Source organism: Pseudocercospora fijiensis, assembly GCF_000340215.1.
Source record: "Pseudocercospora fijiensis CIRAD86 unplaced genomic scaffold MYCFIscaffold_1, whole genome shotgun sequence".
Lineage (NCBI taxonomy): Eukaryota > Fungi > Ascomycota > Dothideomycetes > Mycosphaerellales > Mycosphaerellaceae > Pseudocercospora > Pseudocercospora fijiensis.
Window position 1 is genome coordinate 6,075,865 of NW_006921532.1, and position 10,297 is coordinate 6,086,161.

Here is a 10,297-nt window from a genome sequence, read left to right on the forward strand (position 1 = left end):
ACAGCCACATCGTGAATGCCATGGCGCTTCATGGGCGGCACAGACTTGGCATGGCGGCCTCAAACAATCAGAGGGCTCAAAGACGATGTAGAGCATGTAGATCGCGGCACACCTCGCACGCTCAAGACGCCCAGGCAGTGAAACTCCTCTACCCACTTCGTACCTAGCATTGCTCTTCCTTTGACGTCTGATTCAACCTGCTGAATGCTCCAGCACCATGGACACTGTCATAGATCAATACGCTGTTGTCACCAGGTCTCGGGCAGAAAATATAGTGACGACTTATACCGTGACTTGGACGAACTTAGGACCACTGACCAGCACGTTCACGCCGGGAACTGGTTGCGCCACTCCTTTGCCGACCAATCTCGTGGCTCAGATCGCTACTGATCAGGGATTCGACTATAATCGTATAGAGGCCAGCGACACTCCAAGGAGCATTTGTTACCCTTCTCACGAGGCAACAAAGGTCGCTACTCAGCTTCCGGCGAACAATGTGCCAGCTGAACATGGATACTTTTACTCGCCTAGTCATGCTTGTCCATCAGGTTGGCATCTACCTCCTCTCAGGCGCTCCGAGTGTTGTAGATTCTTCCACGTGATTCTGTATCCTTAGGCATCGACACTAACTACATTAGGTATAGAGAAAGCTACAGCGGAGCGCCTGAAGTCAAACCGTTCCTCCTCTATATAAGTCCCCGAACACGAAAGTAGTTACAAATCTATATAGCCTAACAACTACGCAAAATAGTAAAAAGTTGTTAGTAGTATAGTTGTGCGTTATAAAATAATCTCTTAGATTGTCTATACAAAGTAGTCGCGAAAACGTTAATTAAGAGATTAATTTTTAGTCTTCTAAGACGACTTGCCTAAACACTCCGTTTATATCTACCTACTATGTGTTACTTACCTACAAACAGCACATATAACGCTAAGCGAAGCACGTACAGCCCGTCGTATTAACTACCTCTCTAATCTCCGCGCTTTAGAATGCCTTAAAACTACCGCCCTTGTTTTAATATTACTATCTAGGGCTAATAAGGCACTATCTACCTTTAACACTAACGCGCTATTATATCGACCTCTCTAGTACTTACGCGCATACGTATATATATCTAGCCGCCTTGCGTATATTTAAAGGTCGATCCTACTATCGCCGCCGCTACCGCCGCCGCCGCCGCTATATCTACTACTAATAACAATACTACTAAAATTAGGTAGCAGCGAGAAGCAGCGCCGCGCCTAGGCAAAGAAAGATAAGGCAGCTAAGACCGGATCTTAGAAGAAGAAGAAAGGCGACTAGCCTATCGGACCTAAACTACTAGGTCGTACTACTATTAGTCGAGAGTCGCTAGACTTTAGCTATCTACTACTAGTCGAGTAGCTAGCTAGAAAGAGTAACTATAAAGCCTAGTTCTAGCAGCGCTGCGACAAGATCTTTAATACTAATATATTACTCGAGTAAGTATAGCAGTTAGTCTACGATACGATATATACCCTAGAAGCTATTAACGTATATCGCGATATTATTACCTAAGGACTGCGAAAGATTCTCGATAAGATACATCTAGGCAAGGGCTTTATACTAAAGGAATCCTAGATCTATAGTGTCTAGGCTCTCGTATTTGCCTGCTCTAATATAATAATAGTAGCTAAGACTAGCGAAGGCAAGAGTTTGCCTTTTTAGGCCTTTAGCCTATTAACAGGCATAGTAGTTATTGAAATTACTCTATTAAATCGTCTTAGTAAGGAGTATATAGAGGATATACGCAAGACTGCCCGACAAGCCAACTATCTAATTAATATAGTTAATATTACCGTAGAGAATAAGAGTATAGATCGTAACCTATTTTAGAAGATTATAGATAGCAAGGTCTACGATATCATCCTTAGTCTAGAAACTGTAGCTAGCGAGGATTTCCGAGCTATTATTCGAGACCTAAAGGCCCGGGCTCGGATTGGTTTAGTTGTAATCGACGAGATATACCTAGTAGCGAAGTAGAAGGAGTTTCGTAAGGAATATGCCTAGATCTTCTCGCTACGGAAGCTGCTACGTACCGATACGGTATAGTTAGGCTATTCTGCTACTAGTAAGTAGATCGAGCTAAGCTAAACTAAACCGAGCTAACTATCGCTAGTGTCTAAGGAAATAGAGGACTTTGTAGCTAAGAACGGTAGCTTCCGACCTCTTAGAAATAAACCGTATAAGACTAAGGTTCTCCGTAGTAGTATTAATCGACTAGATACTATATACATCTTGCGGACTATCGATAAAGACTAGCTTAGAGGGTATAACTACCTATACTTCGCAATCGATAGAGCCTTCGATCTAGAAAGTAAGGAAGCTATACCTTAAGGCATTAAGAAGGCTCTACTATTTATTAATAGTCGGAAGTCCGTATAAGAGCTAGCTAGTGTTATTCGAACATAGCTAGTTGCTACAATATCCACCTATAGCGATCTAAAAAAGCGATATATATAGAGCAATGCTAGTATAAATGTTTATACTACCGTCTCGTTCTATACTAGTAGCGTAGCTAAGCGCGACTAGACTCGTCGATATAAGCAATATAGTCGTACTATAGAGGGCCCCGATAGCCTATCGAATATTCGTATTATAATCGCTACGACTGCGTTTAGTATCGGTCTAAACATCCTAGATATCGAGATTGTCGCCTAGATTAAGTATCCGATAACTCGAGACATTAAAGATTTAATATAGCGACTTAGTCGTATTAGTCGTGCCCTTCTATAGTAGGGCAAGCGGAGTATAGCCTTAGTCTTCTTGCTATACCTAATTAATAATAGCAAGAAGCAGCCTCGTCCTAACTACCTCTATATAGTCCCTCGAAGCTCGGTGCCTAAGGCACTAATCCTCGCTTGCGAGGGCCTAACGACAAGCTAGGCAAAACGACTACTTCCTACTACGAGTATATTGCGCACGCTAATATATATTAATACTATGCTTAGGCGGCGTAGAATAGCTATTTTAGAATTATTCTGTCTATTTAGAATATTTATGCGACGTTGTATTATAAAGATATAGTCGATGCCTAAAGCCGACTCTAGCTTCTAGCTAGGAAAACCGTATACACCTAGGATCTATTAACAACTAACAATACCGTAAAAATATAGCATTAGTATAAGCTTGTAGCGCGTCCAATTTCAAGTAGGAAATGTATAAGGTAGCAGCGTATAAAGTGTAGTACTAAAGGATAATCGCTAATTAGTAGAGGTTACTTTTAAAGCCGGCTTTAGTACTAAAACTAGCACTAAAACATCAAATCCCTAACTACTACTAATATTCCCGATATATATATAAGCTTATAGCTGTTATAAAGGCGACTAGGGAATATATAAAGTGTTTGTATATGCCGTGTCGTATTCTAAAGATATACTTAACCTATAGAGGAAGTCTTTATCTAGTCGACTATTATATAAACAGCGCTCTAATATAGGGCGCCGTATCGTATATACGTCTATCTCTTAGAGCGTATTATAGGCGTTTAAGTCGAGCTCTTTTGTTGTCGCCGTAGTAGGCAAATGTCTAAGCCTATCTTAGTTAAGTAGGTCTATTTCTATATAATACAAAACACTAACGCCGCCTCCGGCAAGCAGCGCGCTCTCTAGCTCTTTTTAAAAGACTTCCTCTTCCGCCGCCCTTCCTCTCCGAATTCGAGCGATCTATATAACTATACCTTAATTGCCGCCGCCGCTGCTATATCCTCCGGCGACGAAGAAATAGGCGAAGCCGCCTTGCCCGAGCGTCCTAAAGATAAAGAGATAGGAGATAGCGACGACCTCGAGTAATAGATTAATATTATATCGGAAGGCATATAGCTTATATCGATAGTAGACGATGCCTTTAACGATGCTAAAGGTCGAGAAGCTTTATAGAACGATATAGAAATTATAAGACGCGAACGCCTTATAGCTATTATAGTAGAGGCCGCTCGCGCTAGCCTAGTTAGTAATCTAGCTAAACTAGTAGTCGAGGAGTAGTAAGAGGAAGAGATTAATAATATCGATAAAGACGATATCGATACTAAATTAAGTAATAAAGAAGAGGAAACCGACGAGGAGGATACGAACGCTAATCCCGCCTACGAGCGCCGGTACTAAGCAAGGGTAGATAATACAGATAATGCAGATAATGCAGATAATGCAGATAAAGAAGATAAAGATATAATCGAAGACGAGAAGACTAGGGCAAAGCGCCTCGACCGCGAGAAGCGTATGCCTATAGAAGAGTTTAATAAGGCGATAGAAGAACTCGAGCGTCTTTAGATCGGTCTAATTAAGCTTATCTAGCGATAGGCAGGACAACCGGGTATATAAACCTATCGCCGCCGACTTAAGTATATTATAGATACGTTCTCGGACGAGAAGCTTACTAATAGGCGACTTATGCGTAGGCAGCTAAAGCAACTAGTCGGTACGCCGTTCTTCGACTAGTACGATTCTAAGGATAGTATAACCGAGTTCGATTTAGCTACGATCGACGCCTAGATTAAAACTACGGCGCTATTATAGTACGACATGCTGCGGAACGAGCTGCTACCTAATAAGAAGGCTAATAAGGGTATATACGTTTTCGAAGACTCGCGTAAGATAATGCGAAAGCGTATTACTATACTAATAGGTATCGTAGTTCGTTCGATCGCGTCGACTAATGCCTCTCGCCTTTATAAGGCCCTTAGTATATATCTAGTAGCTAGTAGTTGCCCTCGCTATATACTCGAGGTCCTTAACAATATAGGCATCGTATCTTCGTATAAAACTATTTAGCGTATTATAGTAGAGAATGCTAAAGCGCAGATAGAGGCAATCTAGACGCTTATATAGGATCTAGATAATAGTTAATAGTATATATACTAGGACAACTTCAATCGCTAACGTAGAATACACGAGCAGACTACTAGCGATACTAGAACCTTTAACAGCTTTACTACCTCTTACATCGCCCGCAATCTATATATCCCGAAAGGTAGCCTAAAGCAGAGTATATTGCGGTACGATATCCCTCTCGACCTAAGCGATATTATTAACAACATCGTAAACGACTAATATAGTCGACAGATCGCTACCTATTTTATAGACTAGGCGCTCGGTAAGCTCCTCGGTATAGAGATCGATTAGTATATAAAGAACTAGTCTTCGTCTACTAAATTTATTCGTCTAACATTTCTAAAGATTAAGCCTCTAAAGATAGATCCTCCGAAGGTATACTCGATGCTACTATCTATATACAATAAGGCGACGATTAAGGGTATATACGGTATTATAGACGACCTCTTCCTTAATTTTATAAGCCTTAATCGCGATAGCGACTTCTTTAAGGAGCGGCTAGTTATCTCCGTTAGGGATAATATAACTAATGTGCGTAATCGAAGTACTTAATTCGAGAGTGTTAAGAGCAAGAACGCGTACGATACTCGCAGATTCATCCTTGCCTTGCTAGTATAGTTCTATACCTTTATAAATATCCTCTATAGCCTACTAAAGACTTACTAGAATACTAATAAGGATAGAGAGCTACTTAATTATTGTTTCTAAGAAGATGCGCGCTTCCTAAATCTAAAGCATCTTAGCAACGAGAAGCCTAAGTTCTTCCTTATATAGGGACTAGTAGAAACTAGTTTCGATAGCCGCATTGTCGTAGTATTCGCCTAAATGCTAATCGACGAAGGCAAGATACTACCTATTCGAGGAGATAAGAATCGTCTTAATGCGATAAAGAGGGCTATTAAAGACCTAAGAGCGATTAAATATATCGACATTCTATTAAAGATATATAAGAAGCTATTTACGGTTAACGCCTAGCGCGGCGTAGCGACTCTAGTACTAGTACTAACTCCTACGAGTGCTAGCGGCGCTCGTGCTTCTATAGGTACTAGCGGTGCTCGTAGCAGCGCTCGTAGTAGCGCTCGTAGCAGCGCTCGTAGTAGCGCTCGTAGCGGCGCTCGTAGCGGCGCTTATACTTCGACGGATGCTAGCGCTCTAAGGCGCGATAAGTCCTTATCTAGTTCCTTAATAACACTGCCGGACTCGGCTAACCGCTTACCGCCTAACGCGCCGGATCCGGCCTTTACTACTATATATCGTATATTGTAGATATATATCCTCTTCTTTACTACTAAGAAAGTAGTACGTAAAGCGGATATTAGATATCTCCGCTATATCGTCGATCTGCTTATTTAGCTATTCTTAGGTAATCGCTAAACTAACTATAGCCGTATGCTAGTCTATCTATAGTAGTTGTTAAGTAACGCGGCGGATAAAGTATTACAAGAGGCGATCCTTGCTTCCGGTATCGTAGTTAGGGATCGTAAGGGCTATGCTCTTGCCTCTAATAAACTAGTTAAGTTCTATAACTACGATTACTCTAAGGATATAAAGAAGTACTCTAATTCTACTTATAGTATCGACGTAACCTTCCGTAAGGTCGCCTTAAACTACGAAGCGTCTCGCGTAGCTAAGCAGATCTTCCGTACCGGTCTTAGTATTAAGAATAACAACACTTATAACCGCAAAGATACATCTATTATAGTATTTAACCTAGCCGAGAAGATCTTAACCGAGGGATAGGCTAGCTAGCAGAGAAAGGCCGGTACTCTTTCGGATAATATCGAGCAGCTTAGATACGATAAGCTTGCTACTACTATCGAGGAGCTAAACACTACTAATCTCCGCCTATATAAGGGCCGTGCTAGCCCGCCACTTCGCTATAAACACGATAAGGATGCTACTAAGCGCGAAGAGGGCGGAGGAGATCGTAGTCCTCTTGCCGCTACTAGCTAGAATAATAAGGTATAGGCGATTCGTAGGAGTAATAGCTTCTATAAGCTTATAGAAGGCAATCTCGAGGAAATAGACCTAACTAGGAATTAGGGTAGTAGTCTGTTTGTCGGGGCTAGCTTAGATAGCGAGATATAAGGCCGGAGCTAGCTAGGTAGAGGCAGTTAGTCCGATATAGGCTAAGATAGAGAGTTAAGCAGTAATAGTCGAGATTTAGACGGTATTGCAAAGGCTAGTTGCTATATCTAAGACGTAATACTATACTATCCCGGGTCTATATCCTCCTAGGCCTTATAGCCTTAGGCATAGTTATATGCTAGCGGAGATAGTCGCCGCTCTTGCCTTAAAAGTGCGATAATAGATAGCCGTTATTATTGCCTTACTATTGTTGTGCTGCTATTAGTAGAGGCAAACTTTACCTACGCGGCGCATATCGACCTCCGCTTTCTAACCTTAACTTCTTCTTCTTCTTCTCCTTCTTCTATATATATATACTAATACACTAATACCCCTAGCAATATACTAGCTATCGGCTCTTAATAGTAACAGTATCGATACCTCTTTATCGCATATAGGTAGCTCTATAGCGATTAACACCATTCCTTACTAGTTCTGCGGCTTGCTACCGACAGAGCCGCTTATCTAATAGTTAAGGTTCCTCGACAGGTAGAGTTTGTTTAGTCCTTTCTCTTCGAGGTTTAGTCTCCGATAGGCTTTGTCGACGCAAGACGTTACGAAGGCGACTCTCCTAGCGAGTAGGTATACTATAGCTTAACGGGCGCTAACCGCGCACTTAACTAAATAAGCATTAGTTTCTAGTTGTTAGATCGTAGTCTTGTCTTAGTATAACAAACTGCGGGTCTCGGGTAGATTAGTAGAGGTAAAAACTCTTTAGTAAGGTATACCTATAATGCGGCTAACGGTCTAACTCGGTAAAAACTCTTTAGTAAGGTATACCTTAAGTAGCGGCTCGATAGCGACTCTCCTACTAAGTAGGTTTATAAGTTCGTAGTATTGCTATAGGCTTCCTACGTTCGGATTCTTTATAGGATAACATACGCGCATCTAGTTAAGTCGGCGTAACGCCTTCGTTAGGACTATTAGTTAGAAGGACCTTAGTCGTTGCGTAAGGGCCTCTATTATATCGTTCGAGTACTTAAGCCTAAAGGCGCTTAGTCTTAGTCTTTACTACTACACGACTGCAGTTTAAGCACGCCGCTTAGCGTATTAAGACTGTTATCCGACTGCAGTACGCAGCGAACCGAACCGAGCGCATTAAGACTATTATTCGACTATAGTACGCAGCGAACCGAACCGAGCGTATTAAGACTATTATTCGACTATAGTACGCAGCGAACCGAACCGAGCGTATTAAGACTGCTATCCGACTGCAGTGCGCCTTTAACGACAACCTTTTCTGCAGTGTCTTTAACACTAAGGGCGCGGTTATATGCTATTGTTGTCTAGGTACTAATATATATCGCTTTAGTAATCGCTATCGTGTTTCGCTTAATAAGTCCCGTTCTATATACCTTGTCTTCGGTTATGCGTACTATAGTTAGTAATAGAATGCGCTAATTGCTGCGTATTGCGCGTAGTATATAGGCTATGTATAATTCTAGTATGCTTCGGAGTGTATGCTTCTGCAGCCGCTTAGTACTGCTAGTTAAATAGATCCCTAGACGCAATTGCACTTATCCGTATTGTCTTGCATAGCAGCTAGTTCTTCTAATAGATCGTAACTACGGGATTTGTTGTAAGAGAGGGCATTAACGTAAGAGGGCTATCGTAGCTTCTCGAAGAGTGCTTTTACGAGCGCTCGATATATATTATCGCCTCGCGTATCTATCCTTGCCGTATATGTTATAGTACTAATAGCTGCGGTATAATAAGTATAGTGTTAGTTTCGCTAGTTTCGCTAGTATCGCTAGTATTAGTAGTATTAGTAGTATTAGTAGTGGTTAGTAGTTCTGGAATTTGGGAGGCAGTTATTAGTACTTAAGGCGGCGGTGGTTATTGTATTAGACCACTTTTATGAGAGCTATTTGCTAGAAATGCGCTTAATCGACGTATCTCGCTATATTAGTAATACTATTATAAAAGTCGTAAAGTCGGTGTTATAAATATGCGGAAGGAAGCAGCTATAACGTTTAATCCTACTAATTAAGCGCTCTGCTATACTAAATCCGGGGTCTTAGCGGGACTCGGCATCCTTATCGCTTCCTCGAATTTACGCTTCTCGACTAGCTCCTATATACGATTTATTAACACTATCGGCTATTAACTATCGACTATTATATAAGACAGACTACGAGGCGCGTTAACAGCTAAAGCAATATGCTCGACTACGAGGGCAAAAATGCATAGCGAGCTTATAAGGACATAATAGAAGAGCCTACCTAGTGAGCTTATAAGGACATAATAGAAGAGCCTACTTAGCGAGCTTATAAGGACATAATTAGCGAGCTTATAAGGACATAATAGAAGGGTAGTAAGGAAGGACCTTATTAAATGCCAATTCTAGCACTAATTCTAGCACTAATTCTAGCACCAATTCTAGCACTAATTCTAGTACTAATTCTAGCGCCAATTCTAGCGCCAATTCTAGCGCTAGCTCTCGCAGAAGCAGCTAAACTAGGCATTACACGCTAGCTCTCGCAGAAGCAACTTAACTAGCTCTCGTAGAAGTAACTTAACTAGCTCTCGTAGAAGCAACTTAACTAGGCATCCTATATTATACGCCGGCTCTCGTAGGAGCAGCTTACGCCGGCTCTCGTAGAAGCAACTTAACTAGGCATTATACGCCAGCTCTCGTAGAAGTAGCTTAATGCTGCTACCGACATCTAATCTAGAAGATATTATAGTATATAACCTATCCGATCTAGAAGATAGTATAGTATACAACCTACGATCGAGCGTAGTATTACGGCTTACTTTTCCGGGGATAGGACAAGGACTTAGCGAGCTTACAAGGACATAATGTTATTAAATGCCAATTCTAGTGCCAATTCTAGTGCCAATTCTAGCGCTATTCTAGTGCCAATTCTAGTGCCAATTCTAGCGCTATTCTAGTGCCAATTCTAGTACCAATTCTAGTGCTAATTCTAGCGCTAATTCTAGCGCTATTTCTAGTATAGGCTATAGCTAGTTTCTTATACGCTAGCCCTCGTAGAAGCAGCTTAACTACGATACCTACGACTATCGATACCTACGACTATCGACACCTACGACTATTTTATACGCTTCGCTCGATAGTGCTTTACCTGCTCCTCTTCCTACTCCTAAGACTGCGAATAACGACTACGGCTACCCTCTTTACTGCCTACGCGGCTACCTACACGGCTGCTACTAGTTATGCTATATAAGCCTTCGCTACGCTTAGACAGCTTCCGCTTACGACCGCCGCGAGTCGTTAAGCTAGCGGCATTAAGCAGATATTTAGACTGTTCGGCGGTACGAAGAGTCGCTTCTAAAGGGCGTAGTAGACTCTAGACTCTAC

At 41.7% G+C, this 10,297-nt stretch overlaps 1 protein-coding gene across 1 annotated transcript; it reads left to right on the forward strand.

Annotated features, from left to right (window-relative positions):
• Nucleotides 1–15: 15 nt before the first annotated feature.
• Nucleotides 16–616, forward strand: MYCFIDRAFT_170182 (uncharacterized protein; the record flags this gene model as incomplete). Its single annotated transcript, XM_007923380.1, has 3 exons — nt 16–137; nt 168–185; nt 214–616. The coding sequence occupies 3 exons, from the start codon at nt 16–18 to the stop codon at nt 614–616; spliced, it is 543 nt and encodes a 180-aa protein (XP_007921571.1).
• Nucleotides 617–10,297: the final 9,681 nt, after the last annotated feature.